Here is a 24325-nt window from a genome sequence, read left to right on the forward strand (position 1 = left end):
AAATTGACGCAGAGTAGGGTGGCCAATTCAGCCCAAACTCATTTCACCAGCCAAAACCCAACCAAGTTTTAATGGATTTGGAATGGGCTATATTACAAATGGGCTAAGTTCGGGCACAAACCATCTTAACCCATGACGAAGCAGCCCAAACTCAACTCATCAATATCCAACATTTAACCCCAATAATTTGATTCTTTTGTAACCAAAGTTCACTCAAATAAGAAAATTAATAAAATATTTCAAAGTTGACCTTCCTAAACATATTTGTAAGAAGTTAAGTTCAATTGCTGCACTGTCCAGTGGCAGCAGCTCTTTGGAATATGTTTGTTTCCATTGCTGGGATCAACTGGATTCTCCCGCAAAGTGTCAAAGTAGTAGTTGGAAGTTGAAGTCTTAGAGAAGTTGATAGCCCCATCAAGAAGACCTGGCAAATGATTCCATCATGTATTTTTTGGTGTATTTGTAAGGAAAGGAATCTCAGATGTTTTGATGGTATCTCAACTCCAATAGCAGTTTGAAATCCTTTTGCCTAATTAATCTCTTCCATTGGAGCAACTTATCCCCTGTAAATGATATATTACCCCTCTTAGATTTCATTAGCTCCCTCAATATGCCTTAGCGATCATTCTTTTGCTTGTGAATAACTCCCTGATTAAATAGGTGTTTCTGTTCTCAGGATTTAACCATGTTTTTGTGTATGTAATTTGCATCTCATTGATGCCTTTCTAATACAACATCTTACTTCATCAAAAAAACAAAAATGCTAAGTTCAATGTCATAAACTTCCTCTCAATAACATTTTATGTAATTATGTGTTCTTAATACTTTTTTATTTTATTTTATATGATACTTTTCCTTTACAATAGCTTTTTAATACATTATTTATGTATTTTTAAATATAAAAAAGATACAATTTCTAGTACTTTTATGGTATTATGTAGTATTTTTATTATCTAAATACTAATTTTAAAAGGTTATAAAGTAGAGGTCTTAATTAGACAAACAATTAGAAGGCTTTACTGTTATACTTTTTTTTTTTTTTTTGAGAATGGTAAAGTTTACTGTTATACTTTTTTTTTTATGACAAGGGAAACCCGCAGCCGCTACCCTTTGGGTGCGCACAGGGTAAAACCCCCACTTCAAAACCTTCATTATTCTAGAAATGAAGGTAGCTTCTTTTTTTTTTGAATTGGTAATGTTTCCTCAACATAAAGGATATGTTGGAGACTACCAAAATTTGCTAACAGCATTGAGATTGGTTGCTCAGTCTAGATCAGGTATTGTTATTTCTCAACGCAAGTATGTCTTAGACATTATTGAGGAAACAGGAATGATGGGATGTAGACTCATTGATTTGATACTCCGATGGATCCGAATGTTAACCTCCTTCCAGGACCCGAGGAGGAAGGGGGGGCACTCAGTAATCCTAAAAGGTATAGATGGTTGGTTGGAAAGAAAAATTATCTCACAATGACTAGACCTGACATCTCTTTTCTTGTGAGTGTTGTAAGTCAGTTTATGACTTCCCCTTGTGATAGTCAGTGGAATGCAGTTATTTGTATTCTGCAATATATAAAGTCAGCTCCAGATAAAGGACTACTCTTTGAGAATCAAGGCCATGAGCATATCACCGGATATATATATAGACGTTGATTGGGCAGGACCACCCTCTGAAAAATGTTTTATATCTAGATATTGTGTTTTAGTAGGAGGTAATTTGGTGTCATGGAAGAGTAGGAAACAAACTGTGGTTGCTCGTTATAGTGCAGAAGCAGAATATCGAGCAATGGTTGTAGCAACTTGTGAGCTAGTTTGGATCAAGTAGTTGTTGAGAGCACTAAAACTTGGAGAAACCGGTCATATGGAATTTGTATGTGATAATCAAAAGGCCCTTCATATCGCATCAAATACAGAGTTTCATGAGAGGATTAAGCACATTGAGATTGATTGTCACTTTGTTAGAGAAGAGATACTCTCCGGAGATATTGTTACAAAATTTGTGAAGTCAAGTGATCAACTTGCAGATATCTTCACCAAGTCCCTCATCAATCCTCGTATTAATTATATTTGTAACAAGCTAGGTACATATGATTTGTATGCATCAGCTTGAGGGGGAGTGTTAGACTATGAAGAAGTGTACGCAATCCTACTAAGAATAAGAATAGGAATAGTTTATAATATCCTACTTGGTAGGATTGTATAATAATGTCTATAAATAGGGTCTTTGTGTAATAATGTTGATACACAACTCAATAATATTCTTTTACAATATTCTCACATGGACCAACCTTGGGAAGGACATTACCTTCCCAAGTCAACAATGGTAGAAAAATCTTGTTTTAGAAGGATAACTGGGAATGGTCAGAGGGCACTTTGCAAGAAGCTTTCCCCACCCTCTTCAACATTAGCACCAACCAAAATAGAACAATAGAAGATACCTGGACAACTCCAGGTGGAACCTAATTTCCAGGAAGATTTTGAATGATTGGGAGGATGAGAGAGCGGTTGCTGTACTTGGTAGAATAGGAACCTTCATAGGAACTACCAATGACCCTGATATTATCACATGGAGTCACAACACAGATGGCAAATTCTCAGTCAACAGAGTCTCCAGGAGGGGCCTTTCAAAGCTGACAGGAAGAGACAGAAAGTCCCTAGAAAGCTATTTGGAGAAGCATGGCACCTAATAAGGTGTATGTTTCTCCTGGTTGGTAGTAAGGAAAGCATGTCTTACCCATGAAGCTTTACAGAAAAGGAAATCTAACTTAGCTTCCATATGCCCTCATTGTATGGAAGCTATTGAAACAAACAGCCACCTTTTCCTCCACTATAAAGTAACCTCCCAGGCTGGTCCTTATTCATCACCTTGGCTGGGGAAAGCTGGAAAATGGTAGAGCACACAGCTGATCTATTGAGTTGCTGGATCAGAAGGGGAGGGAGCAAAAGCCAAAAGAGATGGTGGAAAACTGTCCCAGCTTGCATATGGTGGACTATATGGAAGGAGAGGAATGAGAGAATCTTCAAAGGCAGATCAAACTCCATTCAGAAGATCAAAGGAAAATGTATTTCTACTTTATGTTTTTGGTGTACAGAGCAATGTATAGTAGATGAAATACAGATAGTGGATTTCCTAGGTTTGTTGTAATTAGCTATCTATGTAATCACACTTCTGGAGGTGGCTAGCATACCCTTAATGCTGATGAATACACGTTACCAGTTTCAAAAAAAAATATTAGCATGAATCTGTGATCTGCATAGATAAGATAATCCTTTTTTAAAAAAACTGGTAAATGTCATAGATAAGATAATCCTTAATTGGCTAAAAATTACATTTTTGAAGCTCATGGTTGTACAAATAGATAAATTTATAAAATTTTATAATATAATATTTATGATGACTTGCTTGTGACAATTTGGTTTAAAAAATTAATATCTCTAAAAAGAAACAATAAAATCCTGGTCAAAATGGGGAGTTATGACCCTTCTTGACCCAAGCAAGCTTTGGGCAATATTGGGCATTGGCCCATCAATTCATTCAGCCCATCTTGACCAGCCCAACTTTGGCCCAAACTGCCCATTTGCCACCCAACACAGAGGGAGTACAAGGTGATATTATGGACGGAGAGGGTATTATTAACAAAAGAGAGAAACAAATCCATTATTAACATTTGTAGCTAAAAACATCAGGGTACAAGGAGTGGAGAAGCACACCTCCACGTGCTTCAAGTAATCTGGAACATCTGACTGTTGCATGTATTTGACGCCTTCAGCAGCATAAAACTCAGAAGTACGCTCAAGAAATGGCTTTTCAAAACTTTCAGCATAAATCCCCAAGGCAGTGAACATCTTCAAAAGATGGTTAAGCAGAGTTCTATCAACTGCCTCACCTAATCTGTAAAAACAAAACCAGAATGAAATATACCAGAAGGCTGAAATTATAAAAACGCAGTATCTTCTCGAATAGACCACCCACCCAAACAAAAAAAAAAGCATACCCATTGTGATCCCACAAATGGGGCCTGGGGAGGGTGGTGCATACGCAGCCTTACCTCTATATGGTGAAGGTAAAGAGGCTGTTCCGATAGCCCTCAACTCAGGTAAAGCATATCAAAACAGTAAGAAAAGGAAATACACCAGTGAACTAGCCATGCAGAAAATAATGGAGAGTAGAACAATTACAAAACAAAATAATATGATAACCAAAACAAAGGAAACAACAAGCAATAATAAAAGCGAAGAACAAGATAGTGGAAGAAGTAATAATAATAATAATAATACTGATAAGGGAAACTAGACAACTCTCCACTTCCTACTGACTTTTTACCCTGATCCTCGACCTTCTTATCCTCCTATCTAGCGTCATGTCCCCAGTAAGCTGCAGGCGTGTCATGTCCCATCTAATCACCTCTCGCCAATACTTCTTCGGTCTACCTCTACCTCTCCTCAGACTCACAATCGCCAACTTATCATATCTCCTCGCTGGGACATTTTGCATCTCCTCTTCACATGTCTGAGCCATTTCAATCTCACCTTGTCCACCACGAAGGCTAATCTTGCCTTATCCCGAATATATTCGTTCCTAATCCTATCTCTCTTAGTATGCCACACATCCATCTCAACATCCTCATTTTCGCTACACTCATTTTATGGATGTGCGTGTTCTTGACCGGCGAACTCTCAGCCTCATACAACATAGCTCCTCCAGAAGATAAAGAGAAGAAAAAAACCTAAGCTTTAGCTATCTTCTTTTCATTCATTCCCAAATGAAAGAGAGAAACTCTGATACTGTCAAACATGGCATTGAAGAGGCAAAGCAACATTTGATGCATGTCAGGTCAAACGACTTCTCATTCCCTACCTCTGCAACAGAACCTATTTCTTTTTCCAATAGATAATATGCACTTAAGATCTCATTCTTCTAATACTTTAGGTAGTAGGAGTAGTCACTTGAACTAGTTAAGCACAATGCAACCAGACATCCAATAGAAACACATATATAAACAATCAAGATGAACCCACCAATCGCAAGATCATTAAATTCAACCATGAAAATTTCTTAACCTTTCGGTCTCAATCATCTGTAGGAGGCCAAAAACAGTTTTGTGTTCTACTTCTGAGGCAAGAGAGAGATGTTTGCGGAAAAGCTGCAAGCCCATATCCCACAATGAACGCACATTTGGGGTTTGTTTCACATATGTTCTATCAAGATACAAAGCTATTCCACGAATCATCAACATCTGATCACAAAAATCCTGCCAACACCTCTCAACAAGCGACAAGAAAACTACAAGATCTTCACTTTGGCCAACTAACGAACGTAGCGCTGCAGCTATGTGTGATTCACACTCTTTTTCAATTCGTTGATATAGATTTCCACCCATTTTGTGCAGACAAAGGTCATTCACAGCCTATCAACAACAGAAAACTCAATCAGCACACTTTTATAAGCAACACTATTAGAAAGCAATGCCGCAACATGCACCTGATAAAGCTTTTCTAAGTCACATGGATCAGGCTGCTTCAAGAATATTGCACTAATAGCTGACTTTAGAGTTGCCCAAGTATTTTCCTCAAAGTTTGTCGGCAATGTAGGTTTTGCTTCAAGAAAAGAAAAATGAGTGAAAGGTTAAGCATATACAATGTTGTCTTCACATATTGAATTTCACTTCATCTACATTAATCCATAGCAGTTCAATGTGATGAAAGAAAAGAATGCATAAAATCGTCTTGGCCCAGACTCCAGCTTAAAAGATATGAAGTTATTCATGCCAAAATAATAATAATAATAAGGGAACTAATAAGAAGAAAGATTCGACTTGATATAGAAAATAAACTATGTTAATCAGACAAATCCCTTCAAGTCAGTACTTGGCAATAACACAGAAAGCACATGGGATTCCAGCTTCTAATGTGATCATATACTTCAGCATGCTATTAATGAACTAGCATCTACAATTGATTTCTTTTTCTTCTTTTTATAAAGCTATAACGAGAGCCTCATTTATTTATAGAGCATCTTATCAGTAACCTTCTTCTTAATGTTCTTCTTTTATTACTATCTTTTTGGCTAATAACTAGGTAAACAGTGGCAGGAGCACTGGATAATGACAAGCATAAATCATTAAAGATTATAAAGAATAAATGACAAGATAAATGAGATATCTATGGATAGTCAATGAAGTGGACCGAGAACCATGAGGTCTCAGTGAAAATCCCAGCAGAGGCAAAATCAAGTGATTTCTCTCATTTGTCCAAGCCTTGGGGGACAGAGTTACCCGGTACCTGTGCTGGTGGGAGGTAGAAAGTACCCCATGAAATTAATCGAAGTAAATGCAAGCTGGCCCGGACACCATGATTAAATTAATCGAAGTGCATGCAAGCTGGCCCGAACACCATGATTATCAAAAAAATAAAATTAGATATATATAGAAGACAAAACCATGAAAAAATCAAACAGGTAAGGATACTCTACAATGACATTCTACAATGAGATTGATGTGGACCAATTGAAAGGGATGTCCTACAGTTTGATAGCACTAATGTTGCAGGTGCAACTGAAAGGGACTCTAGAAAGAAATGTTAGGAAATTATCAAAAAGGCAGCTTCAATTCATGTGTTTCAGAAATGGCAAAAAAAATTAATGAAATTGAAGCTAAGTTAAGTTATTCGAACTTTCTCTGTCTCAAAGGCCTATAATTTCTTCAATTCTTACAAACTTAGTAATAGGGCACACTGAAAGAAAAAGATCTATACAAGAGATACCAATTAGTTGGGAATATGTTTTAGTCATGTTAGTTACTTTAGGTCCTATTTATACCAGTACAAAATAGAGAACGTCTCATACTTTTTATTGTATTAATCTATATAATGTTGGCATGAAACAAATTTAAATGGAAAACATATCAGTGATGATTCTCATATAGCCAGCTCAACTTGTTGGGGATTAAGACGTAGTTTTTGTAATCGAGCTTTCTTTCTAAATTTCTGTATTCAATAATTTTCTCATAAAAATGCAAGGACAGTCAACCATCATAAGTTTGTTTTAACCAAACATCATTATTTTGATCAAGTAAATAATATTATTTCGATCTCACGGGAGCACCAAAAGGAAAATAGAGATAGCAAGTTATTCCTCCAATCCATAAAAATCATTCTCAAGCCCCTCAAACGCACTTTTATATCTCTCCCTCCATATAGTCCAAAGAAGAGTTGCTGGAAAGAAATTACTGCAAATAGAAGTCTATGTCTGGGACCTTGGGTCACATGTGGAAATTTTAATACACACAGATTTATGATAGAGAGAAGGGGATGTAACAGAATCACAAACACTATGGTTGTTTTTTTTAGTGGATTGAAGACATGGAATTACATGATCCTCATCTGATTGGAGGGAATTACACCTGGTTCAGAGGTATAAGTCATCATAGTGCAGCAAAATTAGATAGATTCCTCAACTCCATGGAATGGGATGAGTCCTTTAAAGCCATCAGACTGAAAATACTGCCAAGAGTAGTCTCTGATCACTGCCCCATCATCCTAGAATGTGGCAATTTGGAAAAAAATGTTTACTTCAAGTTTGAGAATTGGTGGCTTGAATGGGAAAATTGTAATGATTTAATCCAAAGCTGGTGGAATGATTTCATGGTACAAGGATTATAGACTTAGCATCACGTTAAAGACGCTAAAACAGAAACTTAACCTTTGGTGAGCTAGTTAACAGAAAAACAGCATTCTCAATTATTAGCTGATCTTGATCACACTCAAGACATTAGAGATTTGAGTGAAGAAGAGACGATGATAAGGTCCACAATTCTAGTGAAACTGGAGGACTTGTCCATGAATGAGGAATAAAGCTGGAGGCAAAAATATACATCTTATGGCTTAAGCAAGGAAATGAAACAACAGATTATTCCAGAGGATGGCAACAGCCCATAGAAGGTATAACACTAGTGACAGATTCGTAGACAGGGGAATTGAAGCTGTTGAAATTAAAATGGCCATGGTTGAATTCTACACAAAACTTACTCACAAACTGAAAGCTGGAGACCTTCGTTTGAATACTCTGAATATTCTAAGATTAATCAAGTAGAACAAGAATGGATGGAGAGACCCTTCACGGAGGTAGAAGTATTTCAAACAATTGGGCTATGTGCAGTAGACAAGGCCCTATGCCCAGATGGTTTCACCAAGGGTTTCTTCAAACCTTGTTGGGGGACTCTGAAAGAAGATTTGATGCAAACTTTAAAAAATTTCCACCACATTGAGATCTTCGAAAAATCTTTCAATGCTACTTTTCATAGCATTGATACCTAAGAAGCATGGACCAAAAGAACTCAAGGATTTCAAGCCAATAAGACTTGTAGGTAGAGTTTATGAGATCATCTCCAAGATGCACATTGAGAGAAATGAGAGACAATCAAGGGTGGGATCTCAGGTTTAGGAGACACTTGAACAACTGGGAAATTAACAGAGTGGCTGAACTACTCAACACTCTGGAGCAATACAAAGATTTAACTCCCAATGAGGACAATCTATTTTGGCTACCAGACAAGCAAGGCAGATTTTCAGCTGGTTCAGCTTACAAGACATCACAAAGATCAGTCTCTCAGAGTAGTGGCTGGCCCTGGAAGATGATCTGGAAAGTCAAGGTACCCTTCAAGGTTGCATGTTTCACTTGGCTACTAGCCAAACAGGCCACACTCACCCAGGACAACCTTATGAAAAGAGATCGTCAATTTTGCTCTAGGTGCTCTTTTTGTGAATGTGAGATTGAGACAATAAATCATCTCTTTCTACATTGTAGAGAGACTGTGAAGTTATGGCAGTTTTTCATCAATTTAAGAGGCATAAGTTGGACTATGCCAAGGAGCATCAAAGAGGCTCTAGCTTGCTGGAATAGAGATGGGAATCAGTCGGGACACAGGGAGAGATGGAAGATTGTCCCAGCCTGCATTTGGTGAACTATATGGATGGAAAGGAACCAGAGATGTTTCGAAAACAAGAGCTGCTCTCTGCAGAAACTGAAGATGAACTGTCTAGTCCTTTTCTTTTTTTGGTGTAAACACGAATATCCTCAAGAAGAAGAGGATATTCCTAGTATTTTAGATTATTTATGAAGCTTAGTAGGGACACCTCTCCCTCTGTAATTTTGTTGCAAGTATTACTGGAATACTTTTCTGAGTATTCCTTTTGTTCATAATACAAGTTACCTTCTTCAAAAAAAAAAAATGCACATTGAGAGGCTGCAGACTGTTATAGGGAAATTGGTGAATGAACATCAAATGGGCTTCCTAAAGGGCAAGCAAATCCTAGATGCAACTTTGCTGGCAAATGAATTAGTTGATTCTAGAACAAAACAACAAACTCCCGGGATCCTTTGTAAACTGGACATTGAAAAAGCTTTCGACCATGTCAATTGAGATTTTCTTTTCAAAATTTAAAGGGACATTTTTGGCTCCAAATGGATGAATTGGATAAAATTTGTGTGTCCAGTGTGAAGTTCAACTCCCAAAGGAGTCTCAGACACTGTGATCCTTCATCACCCTTCCTCTTTATCATTGCAATAGCGGGACTCAACTGCACAATTAGAAAGGCTAAGGAAAATGGATGGATAAGGGGTTTTTCTGCATAATCTTCCGATGACAGAGGGGTGGAAATCACTCATCTCCTTTATGCAGATGATGCACTTGTCTTTTGTGATGCACAAGTGGAACAAATCAGACACTTAAGAGCCATACTGACCATCTTTGAGGCTATTACTGGGCTACATGTCAACTGGCACAAAAGCTCCCTCATCCAGTCAATCAAGTAAATGATATGCATCTTCTGGCTTCAAACCTAGGATGTCAGGTAGCTCTGCTTCCAACAAAATATCTAGGAATCCCTTTGGGAGCTAAGAATAAGGCCCAAGAAATTTGGAATGAAGTCCTAGACAGATGTGTTAAAAGGCTTGCAAGATGGAAAAGTCAATACCTCTCCTTAGGGGGCAGATTGACACTCATTAATCAGTCATGGATGCCCTTCCAACTTACATGATGGCTCTATTCCCAATCCCCAAGTGCAAAGAGAAGATGATGAATCAACTGAGGAGAGATTTCTTTTGGCAAGGCAACAAGGAAGAAAGGGTTAAAATCTGGTGAAGTGGGAGTGTGGGACTCACTGACTCTCAACAAGAAACAAGGAGGTTTGGGTATAAAAAACCTTAGTCAACATGTTAGAATATGAAAAGGAACAAGAATAGTATATACTATCCTACGTAGAATAGGAATAAGAATATGAACACTATATAGAATCCTACTTGGAAAAGGATTATAATGTAGTGTCCTAGTTGGATAAGTAGTCTAGTTGCATATATAAATAATCAAAATCTTAATAGCAATTACAAAAAAAAACAGAGGTAAAAGTAACTCTGAAGTCTAAAGAGGAAGGAAAAAGACACAAGAAATCTGATGAAGAAAAGAAGAAATACGTATTGGTTGGACTTTGGACTTTTCCCTGTTATTATCCCTTAAGATTCTAATGGTAGAGCGGCACAGATCACAATACAGGACGAGATGCATCTCAATGATTCCACTGTCGTCAAAATAATAATTCAACAAATGACAACTCCCTATTTGTGCTTCTGTTAAACACCCTAAATTGGGTTTTTCTTTCCTATACTGCATTTTCTTTTAAAAATACGTACAAGAGATTAACTCTAGCTTATCACAAAAAGATATCAAGTTACTAAAATTATGGTCAATCAACCTACTAAGACATTGGGTGTAAGTGTCCAAATCCACAGCACATGTCAGCTACAATGTTGTGGAAAGTGCTAGCTTCATCGCTTAAGCAAGGCGAGGTTTAGCGCTTCATGAGGGTTAGGCAATGTGAAGTGAACGAAGTTGTCGCCTCTGTCCGTGAAGTGTGATGTGAGGTGGAGACAAAGTAGACACTTCTTTTCTTATTAAAGCAATTTTTAAAAAGAAAAAGAATAGATGGGGACCTGTTTTAGAAAATGTAATGGAGCATTCTCAGCTCTTCCTCCTCTCTCTCTTCATCACTCATTTACTATATGCAGATGACCCCCTAATTTTTTGTGATGCTGAGGAAGACCACCTTAAAATATTGAGACTGATTCTTACTTTTGACGCTATGTCTGGGCTACATGTCAATTGGAGGAAAAGCTTCTTGTATCCAGTAAATGAAGTACCAAACATGGAAATTTTGAAGTCAATACTGGGAGATGAAGTGGGTGTCCTCCCAACCACATACTTGGGTATGCCTTTGGGGGTAAAATCCAACTCTATGGAAATCTGGGATGGGGTGATTGAGAAGTGTGAGAAGAGGCTAGCAAGGTGGAAGTCTCAGTACCTTTCACTAGGGGGAAGACTAACTTTGATTAATTATGTGCTTGATGCACTTCCAACATATGTGATGTCATTATTTCCTATCCCACCAGGAATAATCAATAGGTTGGATAGCATCAGGAGAAAATTTTTATGGCAAGGGAACAAGGAAAGGAGAGGATATCACTTGGTCAAATCGAAAACTGTGATCACTGAAAAGAGAGTTGGGGGTCTGGGGATCAAGAACATGAAGAACCAGAGTAAAGCTTTGAGGATGAAATGGCTTTGGAAGTACTCAAATGATAATCAGAAACTGTGGGGCTCAGTTATAAAGGCAAAATATGAAGAGAGTGATATTTGGATGACAAAGGAGGTTACCACCTCTTATGGTGTTAGCTTATGGAAATCCATTAGAGAACTTTGGAATGAATTCAAACCTAACACCAAGATCAAAGTGGTAGATGGCATAAAAACTAGGTTTGGAAGGATGATTGGCATGCAGAAGGAAATATGGAGACTCTTCCCTGACATCCACTATTTAGTTCTTCAGCAACAAAGTACTATAGCTGACTTATGGACTCCTCAAGGGTGGAATTTTGTATTTAGAAGACACCTCAATGACTAGGAAATTCCAAGAGTAACAGAATTTTTTAGAAGCATTGATCTATTTAGTGGTCTGGAAATAGGGCGAGACAGATTCCAGTGGTTGGGAAACAGTAAAGGGATTTTTAAAGTAGGTGCAGTGTACATGAAGTTGAACCATCAAAATCTGCAGTTACTCAAGTGGCCCTGGAGACATATATGGAAAGCCAAGATCCCCTACAAGGTGTCTTGCTTTGTGTGGTTATTGACTAAAGAAGCAGTATTGACACAGGAGAATTTAATGAAGAGGGGAATTACACTTTGCTCTAGATGTTTTTTCTGTGGGAAAAAACTGCAGAAACAGTCAATCATTTGTTTATCCAATGAGAAGTCACTGACCAGTTGTGGAATCTATTCCTGAGACTTAAAAACATCTCCTGGTCCATGTCTGGGAGAATTTCAGAGGCCCTATATAGCTGGGAAGAAGCAGGGACACAAGCAAAAAACAGAAGTAACGGAGGCAGCAAAAGTCAAAAGAAGTGGTGGAGGATCATCCCACAATGCATCTGGTGGACAGTTTGGAGAGAGAGAAATGGGAGGTGTTATGAAGATAGATCCAATTCCATCCAGAAAGTTAAATGGAATTGTATAATATCTTTGTACTTTTGGTGTAAAGAAGTAGGTTTAGAGGATATAGATCAGTTTGTAGATTTATTAAGATCTCTGTAAGTATCTTGTTTTTTAGTTGCTGTTTTTTTTTATCTAACACTTTTTGATGGTATCCAGCATGAAGGACATGCTGAGGAATACACATTTACCAATTTCAAAAAAAAAAAAAACAGAAGTAACTGGAGAATTGTCCCTGCCACTATTTGGTGGACAATATGGAAAGAGAAGAACCTTAAAGTTCTTGAGGATAGGGAGAGTAGTATGCAACAAGTTAAATTGAATTGCATTTTTTTTTTAAACTGGTAACTTTGTGTCTATTGATAGAAACAGATCAGTACATGGGCTGTACTAGGGCCATATTTACAAGTAAATCCAGATCTTATGATCCCATGTCTATAATGAATCTAACACATCAATAATTAGATACAGGATCATTAGCCCAAATCTGATTACACCAAAAACATAGAATCAAGATACAATTCAATTTGATCTGTTCTATACTATTTTCTATGTTCTCAAAACACCTAGAATTTCTCTCCTTCCAGATTGTCCACCATATGCTGGCTGGTATGATTCTCCACCTACTTCTGCTTCTTACCAGAACCCTAGCTTCTTCCCAACTTTGAAGGGCCTCTGTAACCTTTCCTGGAATAGTCCAGGAGAAACCTTTTAAGGTTTATGAATAGCCTCCAAAGCTGACATGTGATTTTGCAGTGAAGGAACAAATGACGAACAGTTTCTGCTTGTTCTCCGCAAAAAACACATCTCGGACAAAATTATCCCCTTTTTCATCAGATTGTCTTGTGTAAGGACAGCTTCCTTAGATATGAGCCAAATAAAACATGATACCTTGTAGGGTATATTCACTTTCCATATAGTTTTCCAGGGCCAGTTGACATTCTGTTGATTGTGACTCTGTGTTTTTGGTGTAATCAAATTTACTCTAATGATACCGTCTCTATCATTGATGTCTTAGACTCATTATAGGGATAGGTCGGTATTACTAGAGTTCCTTATGTAAATATGGGTTTCAGTACAACCTATGTACTGTTCTACAGAAATAGAAACAATTGCCATTTTCAAAAAAAAAAATATAGTTCAATCTCATTGCTTCTACTTTCATTGAATTATCTGAGTCTTTTTTTCACTTTGTGCCACCACGACTTGAAGGTAATTTTATAAAATGGTGATTATTAGACCAGGCACCAGCTATGTTGTATGGGGCAGAGTGTCGGCCGGTCAAGAACTCACACGTCCAAAAGATGAAAGTAGCAAAAATGAGGATATGGAGATGGACACTAGGTTGAGATAGGATTAGAAACAAAGATATTTGAGATAAGGTAAGAGTGGCCTCTATGGTGGTGCCAAGATAAGGGAAGTGAGACTGAGATGGTTCATACATGTGTAGAGGAGATACACAAATGCCCTAGTGAGGAGGTATATATTGGCGATGGTGAATCTGGGGAGAGGTAAGGGTAGGCCAAAAAAGTATTAAAGAGAGGTGATTAGATAGGACATAGCACACTTGCAGCTTATTGAGGACATGACCCTAAATAAGAGAATATGAAGGTCAAGGATTAGAGTAGAAGGTTAGTAAATAGTGGAACATTATCTAGTTTTTCTTATCATTATTATTCTTTTTTACTTCTCCTACTATCCTATTCTTCGGTTTTATTATTACATGTTGTTTCCTTTGCTTCGATTATCGTACTACTTGTTTTTTGTCCATTGTTTTTCGTCTAGCTTCTTCACCACTGCATTTCTTTTTCTTACTATTTTGATATGTTTTTCTTGAGCCAAGGGTCTATTGAAACAACATCTCTACCTTCACAATGTAGGGTAAGGTTACGTACACACCATCCATCGCAAACCTCCCTTATGGGGACTCCACTGGTATGTTGATGTTTCCCAATTTGTTTATTTATTTAACTGGTTATACTGGATATGTTGTTGTTCTTGTTGAATCTTCTTTAGTTTGTCAATTTATTCAATTTGGTAATGCTCTTCAGCGTTTCTATCCTTCTTTTTATTTATACTTGCTTTGGTGCTTCTGTTTTATTTTATTTTATTTTATTTTGTCTTTTTGCAGTTTGTTAATTTGGTAATCTTTTGTTTTATCCCTTCTCTATTTTCTTTGATTTTGCTTAAGTTACAATGATTATTACCTCTTTACTTTTAAATTGAAAGACTTATTAATAGATACTATTTTTTTTTTTTGAAATCAGTAACTTTGTATCATTTCAAGGATCAAAACAGTACTTGGGTAGTACTGAAACCATATTTACAATAGAGCTCTAGTGTCTTTCCTTTCTAGCTATAGAGAATCTAGAACATCTATGATAGACACAGTATCATTAGAATAAATTTGATTACACCAAAAACATAGCAGTAAGATGAAGTTCAACTTGATCTTCTGCACATCATTCTCTAAGCTCTCAAAACAGCTGGAATTCCTCTCCTTCCAGATTGTTCACCAGATACAAGCTGGGACAATTCTCCATCTACTCCTATCCTTTGCATGTGAACATATTCCCTCCCAGCTGCTAAGAGCCTCTGTTATCTTGCCTGGCATTGTCCATGCTATACCCTTAAGGTTTATGATGATTCTCCACAAATGAGCTGTGAATGGACAATGCAGAAATAGATGGTTGACTGTCTCAGCTGTTTCTTTACACAAGAAGCATCTTGAGCACAGGGTCATACCTCTGCTCATCAAGTTGTCCACTGTTAAAGTGGCCTCCTTTGCTAGTAACCATACAAAAATTGATACCTTGTGGGGAACTTTTATCCTCCAAATCTGCTTCCATGGCCAGTTTGCTATCTGTTGGTTGGATTGGTTCATAATTTTATATGCAGCATTGACCTTAAAAATGCCTTTGGAGTTGCCCTGCCACCATAAATGATCTTCACCAGCTTGAACCCCAGGAAATTGATCAAGTTTGCTGAGGAAATCAGCCACTCTTTGAACCTCCCAATCATTGCAATGTCTTCTAAAATTCAAGCTCCACCCGTCAGATGTCCACATTTCAGCTATAGTATACTGTTGGTGAAGTACTAGGTTGAAGATATCTGGAAAGACCAGTTCCATGATACCAACCTCATGCCAATTATCCTTCCAAAATCTGGTTTTGTTTCCGTTTGCCACTTTGATTCTTGATTGAGTTTTCAACTCACTCCAGAGGGATCTGATAGACCTCCATAGGCTGACCCCATATGGAGTATTGACTTCCTTGGTCATCCAGCTATCCTCTTGTTCATATTTGGCTTTAATCACTCTTCCCCATAATAAGTGGTTTTCTTTGGTGAACTTCCACAACCACTTCATCATTAGAGCTGTACTTTGGATTTTCAGGTTCTTGATACCCAAACCACCCCATTTTTTGTCACAAATGACTGAGCTCCACTTGACCAAATGGTAGCCTTTCTTCTCTTTGTCACCATGCCACAAGAAGTTCCTCCTAATTCTATCCAATCTCTTGATGACCCCTGCTGGAATGGGAAACAAGGACATCATGTATGTTGGAAGAGCATCAAGTACTGAGTTGATCAAAGTCAGTCTACCTCCTCTTGACAAGTATTGGGTCTTCCATCTTGCTAATTTCTTTTCACATTTCTCAATAACAGTATCCCAAATCTGAATGGACTTTGAATTGGCCCCCAAAGGCATTCCCAGATAAAGGGTTGGCAAAGACCCTACCTCTCCTCCTAGAATAGATGCCAACAGAATCATGTGGGGCACATCATTAATGGGATAAAGAAAGCTCTTACCCCAATTTATGTGAAGGCCTGAGATGCCTTCGAAGAGCACTAGGATTATTCTGAGATGTCTCAATTGGTTTCTATCAGCATCACAAAATATGAGGGTATCATCAGCGTATTGCAAATGAGTCACCTCTAGGCTATCACTCCCAGCCCTAGCTACCTCAAAACCCTTTATCCATCCATACAAATTAGCTGTTTTGAACATACTATTCAGTCCTTCCATGGCAATGATAAACAAGAAGGGAGACAGAGGATCTCCTTGCCTGAGACCCCTTTGAGCCTTAAAGAAGCCAGCAGGTGATCCGTTAATCAACACAGAATAACTAACAGTGGATATACAAAATTTAATCCAATGTATCCATTTCTTCCCAAAGCCCAACTTCTTCAGCATGCGTAGCAAGTACTCCCAGTTTACATGATCATATGCTTTTTCAATATCTAGTTTGCATAGGATACCAGGCTTCTTTTGCTGCACTCTTGAGTCTATTGCTTCATTTGCCACTAAAACTGCATCCATGATTTGTCTGCCTTTGATGAAAGCCATTTGCTGAACATCCACCAGATTGGAGATCACTCCTTTCAGCCTCTCTGTCAATACTTTGGAGAATAATTTGTAGATGCTTCCTATCAAGCTAATAGGCCTATAATCTCTTAATTCTTTAGCACCTTTCTTCTTAGGGATAAGAGTTATGAATGTTGCATTGAAGCTTCTTTCAAAAACTTCTTGCTCATGGAAGTTATGAAAGGCATTCATAATGTCCTGTTTCACAATCTCCCAGCACTTAATGAAGAAACCCATGGAGAAACCATCTGGACCAGGAGCTTTATCTCCTGCACACAGTTTCAGACACCTTAAGACTTCCTCCTCAGTGAAGTTTTCCTGCAATCTCACCTTGTTTTCCACTGAAAGAGTTGCACAATTATTGAGCATGTTGATGGGTCTCCAGTGAGTAGTCTCTGTATACAACTTTTGATAGAAGTCGATAATGGCACTTTCTATTCTTGTAGACTCCTCGGTTAATTCACCTTGCACCATTAGCTGGTCTATGTAGTTGAACCTTTTATGAGCGTTTGCCACTTTATGAAAGAACTTGGTGTTCCTATCGCCTTCCTTTAACCATAAGGCCCTTGACTTCTACCTCCACGCAACTTCTTCATTTTTAATCAGACCCTCCAATTCTAAGGTTAAATCTGCTTTCTTGGCTGATTCTTGTTCTGTCAAAGGTTTATATTCCAGTATCATATCCATTTCAGCCAATTGTTCTAAAGTTTGTTTTCTTTGGATCACTAGGTTGCCAGCCTCACTCCTGCTCCAGTCCTTCAGTTTATGTTTGAGTGCCTTCAATTTACATGATAGCACAAAGTCAGGCCTGCCTTTAAAACTGAAGGAATTCCACCACTCTTTGATCCTGTCATTGAAGCCTGCAGTCCCAAGCCACCAGTTTTCAAATTTAAAATAATTCTTCTTTTTTATCCAGGAACCACCCTGTAAAGCCAAAGGAATGTGATCAGAGGCCAACCTTTGCAAAGGGGACTGCTTTATGTTGCTGAAACAGTCATCCCACTCTTCTGAGAGTAAGAATCTGTCGATCCTGGAAGCTGTGTCGTGATTGTCCCCCTTGAACCAAGTATAATTGCCATCTTGCAGCTGAAGGTCGATTAAGTTCATATCTTCAATGAAATCTGAGAACTCTATCATCCCTCTTGATCTCCTGTTGCAATTTCTCTTCTCCGAGACATATCTTGTAGTGTTGAAATCACCACAAATAGCCCAAGGACCTTCCATTAAACCCCTGACATCTGCAATTTCTTCCCATACCTTTCTTCTTTCAATATAACAGTTTGGAGCATAGACTCCAGTTAAATGGCAAGAGAAGCTCTGAAATTGTGCCTCAAATTTACATGTTAATGTATAGGCCCCAATTTCCAAAACTTCCCCCTTCCAGGCTCTGCAATCCCACATCATCATGATACCTCCTCTAGTGCCACTTGCTTCAAGGTAGGCAAATTTGATCCATCTTCCCCCCATATTTGTTTAACTAAGTTTGTAATTTCCCCCTCCAGTTTAGTCTCCTGGAAGCATACTATGTCTGCTTTCCAGTCAACTACCAATGTCTGCACCAATCTTCTTTTTTCCCTATCGTTCAGCCCCCTGACATTCCACGAGACTAGTTTGAATTGCGGGTCACTATTTAGCAACTTTCTCCCCTTGTTTCTGCATCCACTATCTTTGAATTTAACATCAAAGGTGACAAGACTTTTAAGTTCTTGCACCCCTTTGCATCTACTCCTTTTACTAATGCCAACAGATTCCATCCTTCTTGCTTGTCTACAACTATCAACCTGTAGAAGTAATTCTAAGGCCTCCTCTTCATGTCCTTGGAAGTCGATCCCCAGTAATTTGCTCAATTTGATCATGTTTTGTTGGACCCATGCTGATGTCTCCCTCTCTTCTTCGATGATAGCTTGTTCTTGATGAATGTGAAGAGGTACCACCTCTTCAATCTCCAGAATTTCAGCCGGAATCATTGACTTTTGGCCAGAATCAACGATCCTGCTTTCAATTTCCAGTGTTCCGTTAGAGTTTTCCTCCCTTGCTTTCTCCATCACGGAGATTCCTTGCGGAGTCCCCCCTTGCACTGCTTCTACTAAATTCAATATCGCCTTGTCCCAGGCATTTGTTGAATTTGTGAGTTGAAGTTGTGCATGCGTCTGTTCTAAATCAACAGTGTTCACCAGCACTTCGAAGAATTGATCGAAGCCTACATGTGTGTTCTGATTTCCTTGCAAGTCATTAAAAATGACATGGCCTGCAAGATCAGGCCCAATTTGTCCACCGTAGACTTTCCCCTTTTTGGGCTCCAACTGTTGGCCCAACATAAGGCCTTGGCCCACATTAATTTCATCACTTAAAAAAGGCATGTGCTCCTCATGTGCATGTACTCTAATCTGTCCACCAGCTGCCAAGCACTTTTCTCCCATGTGGGTTATGTCCATAGAATCCCTAGAAAAAGGGGATACTTGTACTTTTTTGCAGAAGCTTTTCTCTTTTATCTGCTGGGTCATCACATTAACCGGAAATAAACCTGCATCTTCTTCTCCAGCCACTTCCTCCTCTACTTCCGGTGATATTTCGAATCTCGCCTTGCTTTCCGGCCAAATCGGGATATAGTAAGTGATTCCTCCTTGAGTTATGACTACCTCTCTTGGTAAGGATCTCCCGTCATTCTCCACCAGAATACGTGCCCATTTCAGATGGTTCTTGAGTTCTGATTCTTCCTCAGTGGCTACCCATCCCCCACAAAATTCCCCCATCTCTCTGAAAGTTTTCTGTGACCACAGATGAAGAGGGACTCCGACTGCTTTTATCCAGGTTTTAGTCACTTTGCTGGAATTTGGGATGCAGCCAACCGTTCGACTCCACCATTTGAGTTGTACTTTCTGATTGTTCCATAACCACTGTCCTTGAAGGATTGTCTCAGCCATGAATCTATTCGGGAATTCGAATAGGAACATCTCACCATTCATCTCATAGATGTTTACTCCAAAAGCCTTTTTCCATGCAGAGACAGACCACTTCCTTACTTCTGAAAGGGTGGGTCTTTCTTTTAGCCCTAAACCAAAACTTCCGACCAAACTTCTCTTCAGAAGTTCATTCTCCTGCCCCTCATCAACTTTTGATATGGTGATATCGCCTTTCCTGCTTGTCCCATCAGCTTTGTGGAGGGTCTTGGTGTGCCATTTGCTCTCTTGGACAGCACTAGAGTATGGATAGTTGACTTCCGTAAATCTTGGGGGATCATTCAATGTGATGCTTTTGGAGCTTTTAATGAACCTCTCAATCTTGAATGCAATTTCCTTCCAGCCAGCATTCAATGCTATTTCAGGAATAATTAGGACATCTCTTTCCCCTCTATTTAATGAGACAAGGCTCATAAATCTCCCGTATGAGTTATGTTTCCTGCTGAAGAAATGCTCAGTTCCCTGTTCTGTAAACTTCCATTTCCTAAGATTTTTTCCTTTGTCATGGGAAGCTTCTTTGAGAGTGAAACAAATCCAGTCCATACACTTACTGCTCATGGTGGATCTGTGCATCATCTTCCGGCTTCTCTCTACCCATTCAAACCAGAGTGACCTGCTGCACTGCCATCTAGAGATGTCAAAAGACTTGGAACCGGCGTTAAAATAGATTCTATTTTCCCCCATTTCAGTGGTTGACGATTCAAAGGCACGAGAAAGAAGTTAGGCTCACACGGAAGGTGATTGCCTGAGTGGAAGAAGAAAGAATGAGATTTCCGGTAGAGGAGACCGGAGGAAAGGAGGAGAAACTCCCTCCTCCTAGGAAGGAGAGAGAGAATCCTCGAAAATTGTGCCTGAGAGCATTTTTTTAAGTCAAAGATATTTCAACTTTCAGTACTGTTTTTTCCATCAATTTAGATACTATTTTGTTGAGTTCTTGTTTGTTTAGTTGTTTTAATTATTTGTGCAATGCCCATCTTGAGATTCCTTTTAGATTGTGCTTCACTTAAATGATGCAAGCATTTCGCTTCTCGCTTCACACTTTTTAGCGAAGCAGGCCCTTGTCACATTTTTCTGCTTCGCACTTTCAAACACCGGACAGGTATAATAAGTTCAGTATCAGAGCTGCCCCACTACAGCTTAGTCGAAGCAAATGAAAGATTTGTCTGACAATGCTTTTTGAGAAAGAACTTCTCAGCAGTCACAAATCTGGTGTTGACTCACCTTTACTTGGACAGCTTCAAGAAGGTTGGCAGCATAATCACAGAATAATTTTTTATAAGTAGCATGACCAAAAATATTTGGAAGCAATTATTGGCCACAGCATCTTCGTCAACACAAGAATTTCTACGATCCACACTAGTTATTCCTTATTTTCATATTTTACTCCCCATGTCCAAGATGGCATCTTAATGAGAAGAATGCATCTGAATAGAACAACCACCCTCACATAACCAACCAAAGAAATTCTTGAGGGGAAAGATGCATTTAATACACAATATTTTTTTCTTCCTCTAATAAATGAAGTGTAAACAAATTCATTGATATGCTGGGAAACAAAACCCAGCATACAACTGGTATACAAAACATTTGTGGAACTACACCAAAGAACAGTTCATATGCAATACTTTATAATGGTAATGTATATCAAAATTGCTGCTTTCTTTTAATTCTCTTGTAGCACGACTCAATCCAACACTATCTACCCTGTGTTTTAAAGGTTGTGTTTACTTTCCCTCAGATTGGACTTTGGAGAAACCCACAAGCAGTCCCTTTTGGATAAGATTTTGATCTACTGTGCCTGCCAATGCAAATAAAAAATCCCAGAATGATTAATGATTCTTGTATAGATGTCTCCATCAGAAAGTGATGACATGTCAGTTACTCAGTGTGCTTCTCAACCTCTTTTTGCATTGTCCAGTGGCGGCAGACCTATGGAACATGTTTCACACTATTATTGGACTCAGTTGAGCCATGAATCAGACAATCAGAGATGCTTATGTATGCTGGTGTTTATGGAGAGTTGATAAATCCACCAAAAGAATCTGGACAATGAGTGCTGCTTGTATTTTTTTGGTGTGTTTGGATAGAAAGGAATAGCAGATGCTTTGATGGAATCTCAACTTCAAACCACTTCCACAGATCAGGTTTTTCCTTGGAAACTAATATGGAAAGTTAGATTTTTACTTTGACATCTATAAATGGCAACGAAAACTTTTTGATTTTCCTGCTCTTAGCCAAGTTTATGATGGTATTGGAGCTAACTCACCTCTTATTGTAATTTTGCATCTTCTTGATGACTTTTTAAAATGTCATTACTTCACCAAAAAGAAAAAATAATGAAGTTCCGCACAAGCTACGAAAGTTGTGAGGAAAACACAAAAAAATATGTAAACATAAAATTGGCCAACTATTGAAACACTGGAAACTCAAGACAATGAAAGAAACTAAGATTCTCTCATTGGCTATTAAGCATATGCAAGGGTAAAGACAATTTAGCTCTTGTCTAAACTCTAGTGAGTAGAAGACAATACAAACTAAAAAAGAAACATCAATAACAATCCATGTAAATTGAGATAGCATGCACAATTCCTTGAAGGACTTATTTTATTAAAACAGCATCATCATAATATCTCTGCCAACCAAATGTGCATATGTGTTCCTACAAAGTTCTTAAAGATTACTCATTAGCACACTATCTAATGAAATTCTATCATACCATAAAATGATACTGAATCTCTCAAGTCTAACTTCAGTAAACGTGCTAGAGAACAACAGCTGGGAGCAAATCACAGTCTTTACCTTTTAGTTGTCTCTTTAGCATAGTTTTTCTTCACCAAATTAACTATCTCTTATCAGGATAATGCAGAACTAATACTTTATAACTTAGTATCTGAAAATAATACAAACTTCCTAAGAAAGTACAACCCTAATTGCACATAGTTTCACAATAAATAATTTATTTCAGGTATAAACCCTTACTCAACCCTAAATGAGCAAGGAGCAGCACAAATTAGAACTAAAGCAGCAAAAGAGGAGAGCTTAAGTACTTTAAAAAGTTCCAAATCTTTATAAAGCCGAATACTTGTACAACTACAACAATACTCCAATGCTAGATGCAGTTGGCTATATACACCATCACTCTCCATTTAGCTCCATTCATTCCAGCATTAAATTTTATTTCAAAAATACAGAGGTACTAAGTCGAAATCAAACCTTTAAGGAGCTTAATTACGAGTTTCTTAGCAGGCTGAGGAGGGGTAGCTTTCTTGCGAGACAAATTGGCCGTAACCCCACCAGCAACTGAAGAGGCATCGATGTTGGAATCCTCCATCATGGAAGAGTTTCCAGAAGGGTCGTCGATATCGGAGGAAAAGTGAACGTGCTGACCGTTTTTGTTGTCAATAGAACAAGGTAGAGCTTGTGACTTAGCCTTCTTCATGGAAGAATAAGCTGGGGTTCGGCCGCCGGTTCCACCGGTGGTCGGAGTAGAGGAGGACGATGATGAGGGATTTGTGGGGATGAAGCGCTTTTTGGGGTTAGTGGTGGGTTGAGACATAGACGAGAAATGTCTAAGAAGAGCTCATTTTGTTCTTCTTTCTTTCTTATATTTTTATTAAAAGAGAAGAACAAACAAGAAAGAAATGCTCCTTAACCCAAAATGATTTATCTATTATGTATGTAAAGAAAAAAAAAAAAGAAGGGATTTTCCATTCATTTTCCTTTTTAATCCAATTCTAGAAAAATGATTGATAGAATCGGTTTCAAAGGGTGAAAATCGATGGAAATCAACTTTTCTCGAATTCTAAGAAGTATTCTATCATTAAATTAAAATATTATAGATTTAAACTGAAATTTTAACAAATAAAGTAAAGACTTCGCTAAATCGAAATATATATTTAAAATTTTAAAAAAAAACTTAAAATATGAATTAAAAGTAAGATCTGAAATTTGAGCAATAAAGTTTATGCTCAATGATTATCCATTTACTATGTGTTGATGAACGTGTCATTAGTTAGAATGTTCTTTTCTTTTGATGGAAATAAGTTTATTTTTTTTTATATTTTATATGTTATCCCTTAAATGGTGGAAACAAATACATGGATCACTCTACCTTCATAGAAACAGTATTGTCGGCGTATAAATATATAAAGAAGATGAAGATTATGAAAAAAAGAGTTCTTAAGGAGTGATTTATCATGCATAAAGAAAATGAGTGTCAGAGCACTCAACTTTATTTTTTGAAGAATTATCGCTAATGCATGTATCTAAAGGTACATGTTAAATGATTTGTAACACCTTGAAATAATAGTATGTGTGCAATTAAGTTGACGTCGGCAAAAATCTATAACTTGAAGACGCTAAAAGGAATATTTGAAGCTCATAAGGTTAAGACTATAAGGGATAATTTGGTATGGTGTATAAGAATAATGTCAAATAAAGTGTATTAGTAATATTTATATTAG

General features: G+C 38.0%; 1 protein-coding gene across 1 annotated transcript in view; it reads right to left on the minus strand.

Annotated features, from left to right (window-relative positions):
- The window catches only part of LOC125846662 (cullin-4-like), a 44795-nt gene extending 21280 nt beyond the window's left edge, over positions 1-23515 (minus strand). Inside the window, exons 1-4 of the mRNA XM_049526224.1 lie at positions 23076-23515; positions 5483-5598; positions 5062-5408; positions 3712-3892 (exon numbers count right to left, since the gene is read on the minus strand). Of these exons, the coding sequence (XP_049382181.1) occupies positions 3712-3892; positions 5062-5408; positions 5483-5598; positions 23076-23418 (987 nt within the window). The 5' untranslated portion in view covers positions 23419-23515. The remainder of the gene's footprint in view (positions 1-3711; positions 3893-5061; positions 5409-5482; positions 5599-23075) is intronic.
- Between the last annotated feature and the right edge of the window lie 810 nt (positions 23516-24325).

Source organism: Solanum stenotomum, chromosome 12 (genome assembly GCF_019186545.1).
Source record: "Solanum stenotomum isolate F172 chromosome 12, ASM1918654v1, whole genome shotgun sequence".
Lineage (NCBI taxonomy): Eukaryota > Viridiplantae > Streptophyta > Magnoliopsida > Solanales > Solanaceae > Solanum > Solanum stenotomum.